Here is an 18,353-nt window from a genome sequence, read left to right on the forward strand (position 1 = left end):
CAGCTACCATGCTCTGTTTTGATATTAAAATTTGATAATTTCGACAGGGATGGCCCGAGTCTGCAGACTGCTTTAGGTGGTGGGGACATGCTCATACCACTTCTGGGAACTCACCTGGGTAAGACGAAAACACTGCTGTGAAATTACGTCTGCACCCCCGGATGACTGCAGCTTTGTGCACGGTAACAAAGACATGGGGACAACCTAAGTGTCCATCGATGGATACACGGACCAAGACGACAGGGCCAGTGCACATACAACAGAATATTCCTCAGCCGTGAAAGAGCATGCCATCTTGGAGTTCCCAACAACACAGGTGCACCTTCAGAGGGCCGTGCTGAGTGAAATCAGTCATGCAGAAGGACAGACACCAGACGGTCTCACTTCTGTGTGGATCTACACATGACAAGTGACACTCAGAGATACAGACACCAGAGAGATGGCTGACCGCTGGTCACCAGAGCCCGCAGGCGGGGAATGTGCCAAATGAGTACCAGGGGTCAAAGTTCACCAACTTCCCCTTAAAAGGCGAGCCTGGAGGACAGGGGTCTGGCATGTGACTGGAGCCGAGGACGCTGTGGCACACTCACGAGCTGCTGACAGAGAAAACCCCAGACGTCCTCCTCACCAGAAACAATGTGTAAGGACCGGAGGGGGCCCTGTTCCCTGGACGGTGCTGGTCATTCCACACCGCGCACAAACACTGAATCGTCGTGCCGCACGCCCGAGACGTGCTAATGGTAACATCAGTGCAGCTCAACGGAAACGGGAAACAAATGGGATCGGCGAGACCTGGGTAAACTCACTGACCCACACCTTACGAAATGCAGTAAGTCCACACGCACGGACGTGGAACTACTCCCACACAAACAGCGCAAGAAAGGCTGACGCACACAGTCCTGTGAACACACCTTGATGCCAGGAGCATGCACGGAGACCACCATATCGGAACATGCAACATGCGCCTGCCCTGCACCGCCCCCCCGGGGCACCCGGGCCTTGGCAGCACTCCGCAGAGTCTTGTGCACATGAACAAGAGGAGAATTCCGTCCCCCCAGTGCTCCCTGCTCGCCTCCCCTCTGCCAGCACACACATTTCTCAACCTCTCGGCCAGCTCTGCGAGCTCTAGCTGCAATGCACACACCCGCCTGCACCTTGTCGCCCCCCACCCAACGCCTCTGTCGTGCCCACGCCGTGACCGCCTCTCTCACCTCCCCCAGAACCTGCACCTGTCACCTCCGTCCTCCCATGCCACGGGGACTATTGTGAGTCTTTGCTCTGCCTTGGTCTCCCACACAGCGGGCAGAAGGAGCCTGTGAAAGTCTGACCTGAACGAACTTTCCCTCCGTGGAGCACCTGGGACTGCTCCCTCCCTTGGGAAGAAGCCCACGTCCCCAGAGCACAGGAAGAGTGTCCCGGTGACTGGCCCTGGTTCCCTGCAGCATCTGGTGTCCTGCTGCCCCCGCTGAGCGTACTCCTGCCCCCCCCTCCTCTCAGCAGACCCCTTCCTCAGGGAGCCCCCATCCACATTCCGATGTACGCACCCCTCGACGCCAGCTTGTCCCCTTCGCAGCACTTGTCACGTGGAACAAGCCACGCGCTGCACTCATTTCGTCCCTCTTCTGTCCGTCGCACCAGAATGACAGTTCCATCAGGGCCTGGATTTTGGCTTTCCATGTTCTGTTGGCCCAGCATGGCCAACACCTTGTGTACCGAGCATGGACAACGGTACAGTAAGAACCAGGCAGCTCTCAGGTCTGACTCATGGCGGGATCTGTCCATGCACTCAAGGGACAAAGGAAGACGCAGGCCCGTTTGCAAGCGGCTCTTTTCTGGAGGGGACGCGACAATAGCATCCTTCCTGCCTGCCTGCAAGTCACCCCCCTCCCCTCACAGTGAGGTGTCCGGTCACAGGCCCTCCTCCCATAGGTGTCAGGACTGGGGCTCGGAGGGCGAACACGCGCTCTATGGGCCATGAGGGAGTCAGTCAAAACCTACGAGCGTCCGATTCCAACACCTTAAGTGTGCTGGATATAAAGAACAGAGCTTCAGGCTCCCGAGAACAAGCCTGCTGTCTTCAGACGCCCGGGGCAGCGCAACTCAGGTTGCCCCACGAGACTCGGAAGTCAGAGGAGAAGGAAGGAGCTCTGCGGAGCCCCTGTAAGGCCAAAGCTGCTGCGCAGCACTGGGGGCCGTCGGGCACCAAGCAGCGGTCAGTATGCACGAGTCTCCGTGGAAGAACGAGGAAATGGGGGCACAGCGGGACCACCAGGGAGCAAGCACTGCACCGCACGAGCTGATGAGAGGAAAGGAGGGAGTGAGGAGTGAATTCGCAGTGGCCCCGCGGGGTCCCCAGTGGGACATCCCCTCTTCCGCTGCCTGGCAGCTCACGTCAGGGTTAAGAATCTGCTAAGTGGGTCTATTAAGAGAAAAAAAAAGAACAGAACAGAACGGAAGCTTTGGGTACTGGCAAGAGCATCACTGAAACAACGGGTCCCCGAATGTAAGCCAGACACAGAGACGCGAGGGGAGAGCACAGCAGGACGGCAAACAGGCCAGTCGAAATCACTGTTTCAAGACTGGGACGCCAACATTCAAGGTTTTAGACCATAGGGACAGGCTTCCAGGGGGAGGAGAGAAGAAGGCCCAGGAATGAAGATCCAGCCGGAAGTGGCCAGGCTGTGTGAGCGACCCAGACGGACTCTGAACTCACGCTGGGTGATAAACAGTCTAGGGTCAGGACGCGTCAGCGTGGCCCTCGGACATCGGACGAGACAAATGGGAAGCAGCTGGTTAACTCCACGGAAGAGGACACGACCTACGAGACAGAACTCTGGCTTTCCATGTTATGTGCTACAGGACGGCACTCTTCTTGCTTTATGACTGGCGAAAATGCAATATGAAAATAGTCAGAGCCCGGCATTGACGATCCACAGGACATCATTCCTCAACAAGGCAGTGACAACAAATGCCGCCCGAGACACTCGATGCAGCGTTGAATGCTGAACCGCACTTTCTACGGCGCATAGATTTCCAGGCTTCTTTCCAGCCACTGAAGAAACAATCCAAGGAGGGCTGAGCCAATGAAGATCCTCAGGGAAAAAACACAGATGACAGGGATGCTTCTCCTACTAAAGGCACAGAGGAATGTCTCCTCACCCAGGACCAGCTCCTACTTCAAGGACCAGACGACCTCAGAAGTCCTCCCCATCATCATGATCTGAGAACCGTTCTGCATTCTCATGAGGGAACCAAAAACACAGCCTCTTTCCTTTTTCCTGATGTTCTTCAAGGGCACCTGGGTGGCTCAGTGGGTTAAAGCCTCTGCCTTCAGCTCAGGTCAGGATCTCAGGGTCCTGGGATCGAGTCCTGCATCGGGCTTTCTGCTCAGCAGGGAGCCTGCTTCTCCCTCTCTCTCTCTGCCTGCCTCTCTGCCTACTTGTGATCTCTGTCCGTCAAATAAATAAATAAAACCTTTAAAAAAAAAAAATTCAACTAACTTCGGATACCCTGGGAACTATTAGAGTTGATGGTACTTTCTGTGGCGTCCCAAATTTACAATGCCTTCCAATGCTCCACCCATTGAGAACCAAATGAGCAGAATCAGCTTTAAAATACTCAAACTTGGGGGGCACCTAGGGGGTGCAGTCGGAACAGCGTCCAATTCTTGATTTCAGCCCAGGTTGTGATCTCAGGGTTGTGAGTTCAAGCCCCACATAGGACTCTGTGCTCAGCACGGAGTCTGCTTCTCCCTCTCCCTCTGCTCATGCGCTCTTGCTCAAATAAATTAATTTAAAAAAACAAAAAAACCTCAAACTTGGATTGGAAACAATGGTTAAGGAGAGGTCAATAAAAATAACGCAATGAAAAGGTTTACTAACCACAAAGGGAGAAAACCTGAGAAACGTCACCACTGAAACAGAGCTGAGCACAACCCCCCATCACACTGCAGCCTCCCGTCTCCGGAGTCCCCCGAGACTACAGTTCCTGACAACAGTGCAATTGGATGGGAAAGTCTCTGACACCTCAAAGACATGCAGTGTCCAGACACTCCTCTTCTGCCTTCCCTTTGCAAAAATCATACAAGACTGTCACCAGAGAGAAAACTGCACGCCAACCAGGCCCTGATGGAGAGACTGAGCCGTATTATTCCTTAGTTTGGTTCTCCCTACGGCTAAGCCTCAAGGTCTGTTTGGGTACTCCCCTTCTCCTGGTCCAGTCCGTTAGCTACTCTTTCGTTGATTCTGCGCCTCCCCACCGTCCGGCTGCGTGGGTGCTACGATGGGCACACACTCAGCCTCCCTCACCAGTCTGCGTCTGCTAGAACCCCGGACTGGCTGTCTCCTTGTCCTCGTGCAGCCCAGAGGATCTACCTGGTATCGGGCATCCACAGCTTAGTGAGCAAACCTCCTCAGAAGGGGAGCGGGAGGGACCACCCAGAGAGCACACTGTGCTCGGCAGTACGAGACGTGGTAAGCCCACACGTCTCTCACATGAAGAACCAACCATCAGGACAGGGGTGAACATTTGCTCTGTCATTGCTAAACTCCATAACATCATGAATGTTGCTTTGAAAAGCAGCTTATTCAGAATTCGAAGTGTGAACTGACTGGCTACCCCGAACCACCAGGCTGAACTGGGTGACTTCTTACCTATTTCCTCCACACTTTTAATACTAAAATGAGGCGAAAAGAGAATAGGCGGATATTTAAAGGTCTTCTATTTTCATGCCCATTACAGAAAAAAGAAAGATTAAAAAAGTTGGTTAGATGGTGATTCACAGACCTGTATCCCTGGGGCTAATAATATATTATATGTTTATTAAATTTTTTTTTTTAATTTTTAAAAGTTGGTTAGAATCCTGATTGCCTAAATGATTTTTACAATTTTCCTAGTTTTAGAAAGCCTACCCTAAACCAAAGAATTGGGAGTGCTGTTTGAGTCAAAGACATTCGGGGGAAGACAAGGTCATTTTATCCAGCAATTTGAAACGGTGGTTACCTACGGTTTTATTTTCTTTATCACATTTTAGGTTCAAAACTAAATTGCTTTTTCTTCCAGAGAAAGAAAAATATCAGACATTTGTTGGCGTTCTGGGTCATCGGTGGCTTCTCCCCACAGGTTTGGATACACATTTTAGGGAAGAGGAAAAGGACAAAGAAAGAGGGCGGAGCGGGGAAGCAGCTCCTAGACGGCTGTGGTAAAGGTGGTGCCGACTCCCTCCGCCTCGCCGTCGCCGGGCGCTCCACGGCTGATGCACGACAGCCCTGTCAGTAAGGGCACCAGTTAGTTTCCACCACACACGGAGAAGCGCCTGTGAGCAAGGCTTCTGGCGTCAAGGGGCTCTGGAAGCGGTGTGAGTGTGGGGGCGGGGGATGAGACAGGGGGACACAGAGTCTGTTTCGCAACGAAAATGGGTCTGACTGTATTCTCTAACTGTGTGTATACAGAAGGCATTTAATTCTTAGATGTTTAAAGTGTGTGGGATGAGGGAGGAAGATGCATGAGGAAGAAACCCACAAACATGCAAATTCCTTAGTGTAGGAGGAGCGGTAGTGCCGGCTGATACGCAGCCCGCGGACCCCCCCAGAACGCGGACTCCAGAGATCTCCACAATTCAGTCATCATCAGAAGTCCATGCAGACACCAGACGTTTCTGGATGCATTTGACCAAGCTCAAATTTAAATAATTTGCCATGGAAACTGTAAGATAAAAAGTAACTTCGAAAATCCACAACCTTGTAACATCATCTAATACCAGTAGCATATATAATTACCAATCTTATAAAATTTACAGCCGTGAAAATTGAATAAAATTCGGAATGGCAGAGAAATGTCACAACCTAAGCTCAGTAAATGTAACATGTTATCTTTACTATAATCTGAAATATAAATTAATTTCTGCTTTAAATACTGCAAAAACCTATCTCTAGGCTAAAGCTACTAAACTTGTGTCAAAAAAAATCAGATGGCCTGAAGCAAAAATAAACTCTTGGGACTATATCAAAATAAAAAGCTTCTGCACAGAGAAGGAAACAATCAGCAAAACTAAAAGGCAGCCTACAGATGGAGAAAGATATTTATAAATGACATATCAGATAAAGGACTAGTATCCAAAATCTATAAAGAACTTATCAAACTCAACACCCAAAAAATAAATTATCCAACTAAAAAGTGAGTGGAATGGGGCACCTGGGTGGTGCAGTTATGCATCTGACTCCTGATTTTAGCTCAGGTCATGATCCGGGGTTGTGGGATTGAGCCCTCTGTTGGGACTCAAGCTCAGCGGGGAGTCCGTGTGAGATTTTCTCCCTCTGCCCCCAACACTTGCATTCATGTGCTCGCTCTCTAAAATAAATAAGTCTTTACTTTTTTTTTTTTAATGGGCAGAATGAACAGACATTTCTGCAAAGAAGACATCCACATGGCCAACAGACACATGAAAAAGTGCTCCACATCACTCGGCATCAGGGAAAAACAAATCAAAACCACAATGAGATACCACCTCACACCAGTCAGAATGGCTAATATTAACAAGTCAGGAAATGACAGATACTGGCGAGGATGCAGAGAAAGGGGAACCCTCCTACACTGTTGGTGGGAATGCAGGCTGGTGCAACCACTCTGGAAAACTGCATGGAGGTTCCTTAAGAAGTTGAAAACAGAACTATCCTATGACCCAGCAATCGCACTACTATTTACCCTAAAGATACAAATGTAGTGATCCGAAGGGGCACGTGCACCCGAACGTTTATAGCAGCAATGTCCACAACAGCCAAACTATGGAAAGAACCTGATGTCCATCCACAGATGAATGGATAAAGAAGATGTGGTCCATATACACAACGGAATATGACTCCGCCATCAGAAAGGATGAACACCCACCATTTGCATCAGCATGGATGGAACTGGAGATTACGCTGAATGAAATTAGATAAAGACAAGTACCATAAGATCTCACTTATATGTGGAATTTAAGAAACAAAACAAACGAGCAAAGTGGGGGCGGGGGAGAGGGGAGACAGACAAACCCAGCAACAGCCTCCTAACCACGGAGATGCACTGTTGGTCAGCAGAGGTGGTGAGGGATGGGGAAAACAGGTGATGGGGACTGAAAAGTACACTTATCATGATGAAAAATAATAAGATGATAAAAAAAGATCAGATTGCCCGTCAGTTAAAAATACAGTTGGTAATTATGCAAATGACAAGTAAAGACATAGAATAAAATCAACGGCTTGACCCACAACACCTGGAAGGAGCGGATCTGAGAGCTTCCCGGCTCGCCAGCCGTCCCGGCAGCACCAGTGACGCAGACGGCCGCTTCTCACGCCAAGCTTGTGCAGCCTGTGTCACCGGGATGCACGGCTCCCCGCACAGAGAAAACCCCACCTTTCTCTGAGTCTAGTGCTCTAGCCGATGAGGTGTGAGCAGGACGTAGACAGGACGCAGACGCTAAGAGCGATACTCCACCTCGGGCTGAGCAGAGGACACTACACTCTTGGGACAGCACAGCCGCCGCACAGAATGTCCTTCCTTCCTGGAGCAAACTCACTACACCCACTCAGGCTCTCAAGAGAGAAAAATGCATTTGTCTTGCACAAGGTCTCGGACGTATGCCACCAAAACCATATCTGATATACTGAGATTCCTCAGCTATAACATGGGGTTAACATAATCCCTTTCTCTCAGATTACTGGAGGGATTACATGTGTTCAGTGGAAGAAAGCAGCACTTATGGGAAGGTTCTAGATCATCTACTAGGCTCAGTCTTCCCCTAAATAATGTGTGGTTTCTCATTGGCCCTGAGTATGGGCGAACTCAGCCAATGACAAGGCGCCCACCGTATGTGGGCAGCAGGCAAAGGACAAGGTCTGTGCGGCTGTAACTTACACGCTGTGAGTGAGAGCACGCGGGTTATTCTCTCTCTCCAGGTCCCGACTCCAGGATTCGCATCGCTTCCAGCCATCTTCTGTCTTAATCCAGCTCCATCCAGGAGATCTCCAGTCCTGACCCAAAAATGGCATAGTTCTCCTGTAAAAGAAGTAATTTACATTAAAAACGTAGGTGCAGTTAACGAGTTTCCTTTCATTTAGAACATTTGTTAATTAATTAAAAAAATAAAGTTCTTAATATTTAAACGCCTACACATACCCTAAATGCTCAGGAGACCTTGGTGGTCACACAGCACATTGATGTGTACTAACGCATCAAGACAGGATGTGCACTGGGGGACCGACTAGCTGGCCACCAAGTAGGTCAGGACGGGCTCAGCAGAGCTAATCTCAGCTCTTCCCCACAGAGTCAGCAGGGGTCGGGGGAGGAGGAAGAACGGGGAATACCACACCAGAGTAGGTGCTCTTCACTAGAAACCAGAAGCAACGGAACACGAGACATTCTCCTGTTCTGCACTGTGCGCTCTTCAGTTCGGCTGAAGCTTACAGCGTGAGATGTTGAGAATTGAGAACAGGGAGTGATCAGATCAAAGAACTGGACTTTCCCCGGAGGGCAGCAAGGGGCCCAGGAAGGGACTTCAGAACATAAAGGATCCAATGAGAGTCAAGCCTTTCAGAAGCCTCGGGGTCCCCGTGAGGAGGGAAGCTGGAGCTGGCTACTGGAGGGAGGAGGAGCGAGAACTGACTGGCGGTCACAGAACACTGGCTGCCAGGTCGGAGTGCGGCTGCACTGGAGGAGAGAGAGTCTAAAAGCATTCAGGAGGCAGAGTCCAGGAGCAGTCAAGGACTTCCGTCTTGCACGCTGTGTGTCTGGCCCTTGCATGGAGCCCAAGGGAGCCAGCTGCCATGTGCTCAGCTAACCCAGATGGGCCCACCGGGCAGGGCCACACGCCGCACTGGCTGGATGTGTGAGGGGAGACCAAAGACAGCCAGGGTTAGCTTCTGGCACCTAAGAGATGCTGGTTTCAGTTTCAGACGGGTCTGTTAGCTTCGCTGAACCTATGGCGATAGGCACTGTCCTGGAGTCCACATGTGCGAATCCAGGTGTAAAAAGTCTGACCTTAAAAATGAAGACACAGATATTACTACTTTCATGAAGCTCACAATTTGGTGATAGCAAGACTTTGAATACTAGCTCCACCACCGCCTGGAGTGACCTTCCTCTCGCTCACCGGTTCTCCACCCTGGCTGTGCGTTAACACTACAGCCTTGGACGCTGTTAGAACACACAGTGTTAGCTCCACCCCAGAGAGTTAAACAGGAGAATTGGTGGGTGACGGGAGCACACAAGGGAGCTCAGTAAACACGGGGCAGCTGAATGCATATACAGAGCCGTGGCTCAGAAGAAAGAGGAAGGCTGGAGACCAGAACAGGAAACTCACCAGCATTCAGGTAGTAAGCAAAGCCACAGGAATGATACCACAGGAGAGAACACACAGAACCAAGGGAAAAACTCTAAGGGACGAGGACATTTGAAGGCCAAGAGGCAGAGGAGCCAGAAAGGGAACTGAAGAGGAAGAGCCGAAGAGGTGGGGGAAGGGAGTAGGAAGCCAAGAGAGGAACGTATTTTAAGAAAGGAATGATTGATGCAGAAGAATGAAACCGGACCATTTCCTTACACCACACACAAAAATAGACTCAAAATGGATGAAAGGCCTCATGTGAGGAATCCATCAAAATCCTTGAGGAGAACACAGGCAGCAACCTCTTCGACCTCAGCCACAGCACCTTCTTCCTAGAAACATCGCCAAAGGCAAGGGAAGCAAGGGCAAAAATGAACTACTGGGACTTCATCAAGATCAAAAGCTTCTGCACAGCAAAGGAAACAGTCAACAAAACCAAAAGACAACTGACAGAATGGGAGAAGATATTTGCAAACAACATATCAGATAAAGGGCTAGTGTCCAAAATCTAAAAAGAACTTATCAAACTCATCACCCAAAGAACAAAGAATCCAATCAAGAAATGGGCAGAAGACATGAACAGACACTTCTGCAAAGAAGACATCCAGAAGGCCAAAAGATACAAATGTAGTGATCCGAAGGGACACCTGCTCCCGAATGTTCATAGCAGCAATGTCCACAATAGCCAAACTATGGACAGAGCCTAGATGTCCATCCACAGATGAATGGATAAAGAAGATGTGGTATATATACGATGGAACACTATGCAGCCATCAAAAGAAATGAAATCTTGCCATTTGCAATGACGTGGCTAGAACTAGACGGTATCATGCTAAATGAAATGAGTCAATCAGAGAAAGACTATTATCATATAATCTCAGTGATATGAGGAATTTGAGAGGCAATGTGGGGGCTTGAGGGGTAGGGAGGAAAAAGTTAAACAAGATGGGATCAGGAGGGAGACAAACCATAAGAGACTCTTAATCTCACAAAACAAACTGAGGGTTGCTGGGGGGAGGGGGGTTGGGAGAGGGTGGTAGGGTGATGGACATTGGGGAAGGTATGTGATACAGTGAGTGCTGTGAGTGTGTAAGCCTGACGATTCAAAGATCTGTACCCCTGGGGCTAATAATACATTATACATTAATAAAAAATAAAAAATTTAAAAATTTTTAAAAAAAGGAATGATTGAGAGAGAGGACAACACTTAACAAGCTAGTACAGTAAGAACTGAAAAGTATATATTGGATTTAGCCACAAAAAGGTAGCAGACAACTCAACCAAAAATAGTTTCAATAATGTCATATTAATCTCAGGGGTGCCTGGGTGGCTCAGTGGGTTAAAGCCTCTGCCTTCGGCTCAGGTCATGATCTCAGAGTCCTGGGATCGAGCCCCGCATCAAGCTCTCTGCTCAGCAGGGAGCCTGCTTCCTCCTCTCTCTCCGCCTGCCTCTCTGCCTGCTTGTGACCTCTGTCTGTCAAATAAATAAATAAAATCTTAAAAAAATATATCATATTAATCTCACATCCAAGTAGACTTGGGGCATTTTGCTACTGTGGAATGTTTCTAACAGAGTACCTGAGAGACAGAAATGTTCAACTATCATCTCTCAACTATATTTATTACAACTAACAAAAACCAGGCTATTAAGTAGACATTTATACTGGCTTAGAAGAAACAAAAAAAATTAGAAGAAAATTCTAAGCCTTCAACAGTATTCCTGGGTCAACTCTCAAGTGCTCACTTCCTTAACGAAACCTGGTTTTCCAGGAAAAACATCTTTAACAGTCACATATTCATTTAAACTCTTTTTTTTTTTTGAAGATTTTATTTATTTATTTGACAGACAAAAATTACAAGTAGGCAGAGAGGCAGGTAGAGAGAGAGAGAAGAAGAGGCAGGCTTCCCACTGAGCATAAAGCCCAAAGCGGGGCTTAATCTCAGGACCCCGGGATCCTGACCCGAGCTGAAGGCAGAGGCTTTAACCCACTGAGCCTCCCAGGCACCCCTCAAACTCTTATTTTAGAAGATACTTCAGAATCACCATTTAAATCTCTAGCACTATTTTTGTAAGCTTTTTTCTAAAAAGATTTATTTACTTGAGACAGAGAGAGCACAAGTGGAGGGGAGTGTGAGAGGGAGCAGACTCCCCACTGAGCAGGGAGCCCGATGCGGGACTCGATCCCAGGACCCTGAGATCATGACCCCGAGCTGGAGGCAGAGGCTTCACCTGCTGAGCCACCCTGGTGCCCCTGTAAGTACCATCTTGCAGACAGACTTTTTTCAAGCCCCCAGTCATCCTAAAATGCAGAAGCTCCTACTACACCCCGTCAGTTGTTACCTGACATTGTCTCCAACAGCATGTGCTCCTCCCAAAGAAGGCAGGTGCAAACCATGGTGGAGAAGATGCTGCTTAAAAAGTAATCTAGTCTCATGAAAACCAGACGAGAGAAAAATGTCTGAGGACCAACTGCGACAGTTGCCAACGTACCTCCTGACATCATACACGGCGGATTCAGAAAAACCGGTATTTTTAAAAAGTGGCCAGCACGCAGAACACTGCTACACAGACTAGCTACAGATTACTCCAGTCACAGGCAAACACAGACCAGCGCATTATTATGCTACACGTCCCTTCCCTGAAGGTGCACTACCTAGTCCAAGAACTAAAAAGACAAGAGCCACATCTTCTTTATCCATTCATCAGTGGAAGGACATTTGGGCTCTTTCTATAGTTTGGCTATTGTGGGTAATGCTGCTAGAAACAGCAGGGTACATGTACCCCTTCAAATCTGTATTTTTGTATCCTTTTGGTGAATATGTAGTAATACAATTGCTGGGTCGAGGTGGGGGATGCGCTAGGTGGGAGACGGACATTAAGGAGGGCACTTATGATGAGCACTGGGTGTTCAATGTAAGTGGTGAGTCACTGAATTCTACTCCTGAAACCAAAAATTACACTATATTTTAATCATAATTTTTAAAAATTTTGAAAAAATAGATAAGAGCAAATGAGGAAACTCACACAAATAATGTATGTAAATATACTTAAAAGAGATTTTACAGGGGCACCTGGGTGGCTCAGTGGGTTAAAGCCTCTGCCTTCGGCTCAGGTCATGATCTCAGGGTCCTGGGATCAAGCCCCACATCGGGCTCTCTGCTCGGCAGGGAGCCTGCTTCCCTCTCACTCTCTCTGCCTGCCTCTCTGCCTACTTGTGATCTCTGTCTGTCAAATAAATAAATAAAATCCTTAAAAAAAAAAAGATTATACAATGTATATGTATGTACTGAATGAGCAATAAAGGGAGAATAACTGAAAGAAATTCAGAATAAAAAGCAGATCATTTGGGACCTCTGAAGAAAAACCAGGGCCCCAGGCTGGCCTTAAAGCACAGTTAAATCTCTAGTAAATGGGAGACAATGGGGGAAAAAAGCAATCACGGAAATGGTGGGCACACAAACACATGACACCTTTGAGAATAATAAACAAAACAGGCTGGCTGAAATAGAGAAATCTTTGGGAAGGTTGGTAAGCAGGTTGGAAAGGTGACTGGAAGCCAGATCATGGAAAACTTGAATGTCAAAGCTGTTTGGACTTTACTCTCTAAATAATTAAGAGTTTTTAGGCAACGCAGTGGTAGGAGTGGTGTTGTTCTGAAGATAACCTGCCAGGCCCTGTGTGGTGAAGGGCGTGGGAGAACGGAGACAGAGAGCAGCGCTCGGGGAACAGAAACCTCCTGCCAACAGCTCAGCTAACAACCTGTCTTAAAACGTGAGGACGCACCAACCCTGCCCTTGTCCATGTAGGCGCGATGCCCACTCACCACTTAAGACACTTCTATTCAGGCCTCCAAAGCACCGCCCGGAACATTTACGCGAAGCTTTCACGTGAACTTAAGAGTCAGCTTGGTGTCTTGAGTAAGATCATCAACTCTCTTGCAGCAGCCCCTGTGAGAAATCACATGGTTAGCCAGAGCGCTCAGGGCTGCTTCTGGTTATACAGGTTGGAAGCCATGAAGCCCAGCGCCACAGGCCACAGGAATAAAAACACGGCATTCCCAAGGTTTTTATCTCCAACACAGAGGAGAAGACCTGTTTTGCTGTAGCTGTGCACACTTCATAGCCTGACATAGGTTCCCTGGACCACAATGAAGCTTCACCTGGAATTATAATTCCATACAGTTCACAAACTAGTGCAAACTCTGGTAGAAGAGTTCTTATAAACAACAACAAAAAGCCATCAGGGAAAAGCAAGAAAAAGAAGAAAAAAGACAGGTGCAATTTAAAATGCCTGGGATCCAATTTTCAAAAACACTCCCAACCTGGGGCAGCTAAACTCGCAGACGACTTCCGGAATGAGGAACGGCCCACCACTTTTATGGGAAGTTATTGATCTGTCTTGCTAAAAGACCTGAATTGCTATAACTTTATAGGTTTTAATTAAAATCACATTTGTTTTGAAAAATTTCAAATACAAAAATAAAGGCAAAACTGACTCCTCAAAACAAAGCACTTAAGAACAGCTACTCAAAGGGAGGCTACTCGGTTGTGAAACAGCTACTAGGAATTGCAATTTATGCACATATCAGGTTAACTGATGTCAGCCAGCAAAGGGCTAACGTCTTACACATCCTCCCTTAATCTCTGTTGTACGTAGCAGGAAGTGGGAGCACAGGGCCTCCCCAGGTTGCCTGGCCCAGAAGAAACCCCAGGAGGAGAGATGCAGAACTAACCAAGAAACGTCTTCCTCCAGCGAGCATCCCTTCTCAGCTGGTGTGGTCCTAGCACACACTTTCGGGCTCTCTGTGGGAGGCAGGCATTCCTCTGAACAACTTAGCTGCACTATCTCAGCCCCCCTGCCCTGAAAGGCAGAAAATGCTACCATTCCCCCCCCTTTTTGTTTTTTAAAGATATTATTTATTTATTTGACAGACAGGGATCACAAGTAGGCAGAGAGGCAGGCAGAGAGAAAGAGAAGAGGAGGCAGGCTCCCTGTGGAGCAGAGAGCCCGATGTGGGGCTCGACCCCAGGACCCTGAGATCATGACCTGAGCTGAAGGCAGAGGCTTTAACCCACTGAGCCACCCAGGCACTGCGCTCCCCCCGCCCTTTTACAGCCTTAATTCTCCGTTTTATAGAACCAAGTGTGGCCCAGCGTCTGGCAGGGCTGGGAATCACATCTCTGGAGCGCCCGGAGCCCATGTTCTATCACTGTGTTTTTATAACATTTCTTGCACCCTGTGAAAAGGAAAGGTCCTAAAATTGTGGGGTTTTAAGTGTCACCTTAGGTTACCTAAGTCACTCAACGTGGTCTAAAGTAATGACTGGTCTAAACAAAAAACACAAAGGAAAGGTGCCAGGAAACAAACTCTCACACGTTCTGCAAGGCCACACGTCGGGACAGGGGAGTGAGCAGACTCGCAGCCACTGTCAGGTTCCTGCTCCAGACGACAGCAGCAGTACAGAGAGGTCCGAGCCACGCGGGCCACCCGGCAAGAAGGCGGCTTCCGCGCCAGCACCAGTTCTGGGTTCAGCGGAAACACCCGGCACACGCGCTTCCACTCCTCCCCCGTTGCTTCTGTGTCAATGAAAACTGACAAACCCGCTTCGCTCTGTGCTGGGAACGCCGGGCCCCAACCCACGGCATCCCATCCTCACAAGATTCCCAGGTCACTCGGGTCGCACGCCACCGGCTGCTGAGTGCGGAGAGCCCGACCCCGAAGAACAGCAGAGGCAGCTGAGCTGGCCGGGGGCACGGGCTGTCCCGTAAGGGGCCCGACGGACGGCCACGGAGGCCTCACAGAGCCGGACACCGGGACCAGGACGCGGAAAGTCACGGAGGAGGCGCGCTCTTACGGAGAACAGGAAAAGGTGTCTCCCTGCCGGGGCCGGCGGATGCGGGTTGGAAGCAGCAAGAAAAGAGACTTCACGAGGAACGCAAATATTCTCTGGATTCCCGGGTTTTCAAACCCCCCGAGTTTGGGTAACGGCGGCCCCCAGAGGGCAGCGTCTCCCACGGAAGAGGAAGACGCCCGGCCCAGGGTCGGCGGCCAGTGCAGCGAGGCAGGCTCGGCGAGGGCGCGGAGCCCCCAGCGAGGCCTGGGGGGACGCTGGAGCCACCGAGGGTGGGGACCAAGGGTCAGGCACAGGGAGGACAGGGGAGCCACCGACCAGTACTAGGGACGCAGCGAGAGCCAAAGAGGAGGACGGAGGGACAGGCACCGGGAGGACGCCGGAGCCACGGACGGGGACCGAGGCCCGAGGGACAGGCTTGCGGAGGAGCTGGCACGGTGGACAAGGGCCAGGGGACCGAGGCCAGGCACGGGGAGGACGCTGGAGCCGCGGACGGGGACCGGGGGGCCGAGAAGCTGGAGCCGCGGACGGGGACCGGGGGACCGAGAAGCTGGAGCCGCGGACGGGGACCGGGCAGCAGGTGGGACGCGGACGAGGACCGGGTCGGGGCTCGGGCGGCAGGGGGAGGGGCGCGGACGGGGACCGCACGGCGCAGGCGGCGGGTGTCCCCGGGAGAAGGGAGCTCGGGGCGCGCGGGGACGGACACGCTGGCGGGAGGGGCCCCGGGAACCGTCGCAGGCCCCCGAGGGCAGCGCCCGCGGAGCGCGAGGCCAGGGCGCGGCGGGGTCGCGGGCGCGCGGGGGTGGGCGGCGGCCGAGGGGAGGCCGCGCCGCGCGGCTCAGGGCCGCTCGGCCCCCACCGGCGCGCCCCGGGCCCCCGACCCTACCTGGCGCGGGGAGGGCTGGGGGTCCGCCGGCCCCACCTGGAGCGCGCGCCGCGTCAGTCCCCGCGCGAGCGCCGACGCCCTCGGGCCCCACCTGACGGCGGCGCTGAGCTTTATTGCCGGAAGTCGCCCGCCGCCGACCTGGGAGCGCCGACCTCAAGCCCCGCCCCGGGCCGCGCCGATTGGCAGCTGGGCTCCGCGTGGCCGTGTTGCTACCCGGCTCCCGAGGCCGAGGCGCGCGCGTGCGCAGTGGGCCCGCGTCGCCGCCTCCTGCGCGTGCTCAGTGGGTGCGGTGGGCGCGCGACTCCGCGGGCGCGGTGCGGGCGGTGTCCGCGCGTGGGAGGGCGCAGTGCGCTTACGTACGGGCGTGCGGGAGGCGCGGCGCAGGCCCGGGAGCCGAGCGGTCGGCCCGGCCGCGGCCCCAGCTCAGCTCCGCTGACCGCGCCCCGCCCCGCCCCAGTGCCCACGCCCACGCCTGCTCCCCGAAGCACCCCCAGCCTCAGTTTACCCCCGGAGCTGCTTTCTATCAAAACTTTATTTACAAAAACAGATATTGGCTGAATTTGGCTGCGGCATAATTTGTTGACTCCTGGTCTAAAGATTTGAAATATTTACTTAAATCCATTCAACAGAATAGACACTATGCTAAGTAATAGGAGAGAATAATGAAAAAGATGGAATTTTGAGTTTTCGAGGAGACAAAAGTTTCTCTTTTTTTAAAGATTTTATTTTTAAGTCATCTCGACACCTAACATGGGGCTTGAACTCACAACCTTGAGATGGAGAGTCGCAGGCTTTACTGACGGAGCCAGGCAGGCACCCAGAAAACAATGGTTTTGATTTTTTAAATTTTAACTAAGCTATTTGAAACAAACTATTTGGCTACAAAATATGCCTTTGGAGGTTAAAAATGAGTCATACAATGAAAATATTTCCTTAGTGGTCTGGCATAGCACCTAAATTTTCAGACAGACCATTCTTATGCCTAGTGATGTGGAACTCTCACCTCCAGAATTACCATCTGTGGGTTTGCTAAATCGGCATGAACTTACCTACAGTTAGGGGTTTGAACTACCTTTGGGTAAAAATGTGTAGCCCGTGGACCCCAAGAGTTCTACAGACTTTTTTTCCTGCTGATTAATGTTGTAAAATTATATTTTTGGATTTTAGTTCAAGATGGCAACCCAGGAAGGTGCTGAACGCCCTCTTCCCACAGACCCAGAATCTACAGCTCCGTATGAACAGTTTCCTCTGAAATCAACCTAAAACCCAGCAGACTGAGCCCTACACTGGGCAAATGCTCACGGAACACACTGAAGCAAGTTGGAGAGAATGAGACTGAATTTCAGTGTGAACCCACGCTGGTGCAGAGACCCACACCCAGGAGGGAACTCAAAACCTGGAGATTCTTCCTGAGGACTGAAAGGTCTGAGTCCCACATTGAGAACCCCAACTTTTAGGTCCTGCACCTGAGAGAGGAGCCCGCAGAACATCTAGCTTTGAAAAGTGATGGGACTCATATCCATGACGTCCATGAAGCTATAGAGAACTGAGAAATGACCCTTGAAAGGCTTATGTTCCAACCCAGTGCAGAGCAGCCGACTGTGTCCAGACTATGCGTGAGGCGTGATCATTTGCTTATATTAAATGTAAGACAATGGGGCAGGCACCTAATTAACACACGTGTACGGGAACCTGCTGGGACACTTTCCAGGGACAGAAATTGGCGAGCCCCATCTTCATGCTGTCCCTTTGTCTTGCTCCAGCTGGGGGCACCATCTTTTCCTCTCCCAGTGGGCACCATTTGTACGCTCCCGCTCTGCCCCAGTCCCACTGGCAGGTGCTATGTTGTGTCCCCTCCACCGCTGCGTTCCAGAGTGCCAGTGTCTCCTGGCAGGCAGCCTTCATGTGTATCTGGTGCCCTGGCTTTTGTGGCTGCCCCTCAGGCACCTGCTTGACTGCCTGGCCCTGGAGACCACGGAGCTGTGCACTGCTAGGTGCTGTAACGGGGCTGTAACAGTCAGGCGGTTCTCAGCAGGCTACCCGCCTCAGGGCACTAACAGAAGTAAATTCAGTCAATCAATCAATTAAAATTAAATAGAGATTAAAAGGACAGGGGAAAAGACTGATAAAACCCACAGCTGGTTCTTTGGAAAGCATAAACAAAATTGACCAGACATTTGTGGCGCCTGAGGGGCTCAGTCCATGAAACATCTGCCTTTAGCTCAGGTCATGACCCCAGGGTACAGGGACCCAGCAC

The 18,353-nt window shown here is 50.7% G+C and overlaps 1 protein-coding gene across 9 annotated transcripts in view; it reads right to left on the reverse strand.

The window, feature by feature from the left end:
• The window catches only part of FBXO25 (F-box protein 25), a 58,378-nt gene extending 42,138 nt beyond the window's left edge, over positions 1–16,240 (reverse strand). For 2 of the 9 annotated variants that reach the window (XM_045989061.1, XM_045989009.1), the window contains exons 1-3: positions 16,097–16,233; positions 13,183–13,306; positions 7,894–8,034 (exon numbers count right to left, since the gene is read on the reverse strand). In XM_045989061.1, coding sequence (XP_045845017.1) covers positions 7,894–7,969 — 76 coding nt within the window. In that variant the 5' untranslated portion in view covers positions 7,970–8,034; positions 13,183–13,306; positions 16,097–16,233. Of the gene's footprint in view, positions 1–7,893; positions 8,035–13,182; positions 13,307–14,732; positions 15,703–16,096 lie in introns of those variants that run through there. The other 7 variants (XM_045989052.1, XM_045989043.1, XM_045989017.1 and 4 more) reach the window with 6 other exon arrangements.
• Positions 16,241–18,353: the final 2,113 nt, after the last annotated feature.

This window comes from Meles meles, chromosome 2 (assembly GCF_922984935.1).
Source record: "Meles meles chromosome 2, mMelMel3.1 paternal haplotype, whole genome shotgun sequence".
Lineage (NCBI taxonomy): Eukaryota > Metazoa > Chordata > Mammalia > Carnivora > Mustelidae > Meles > Meles meles.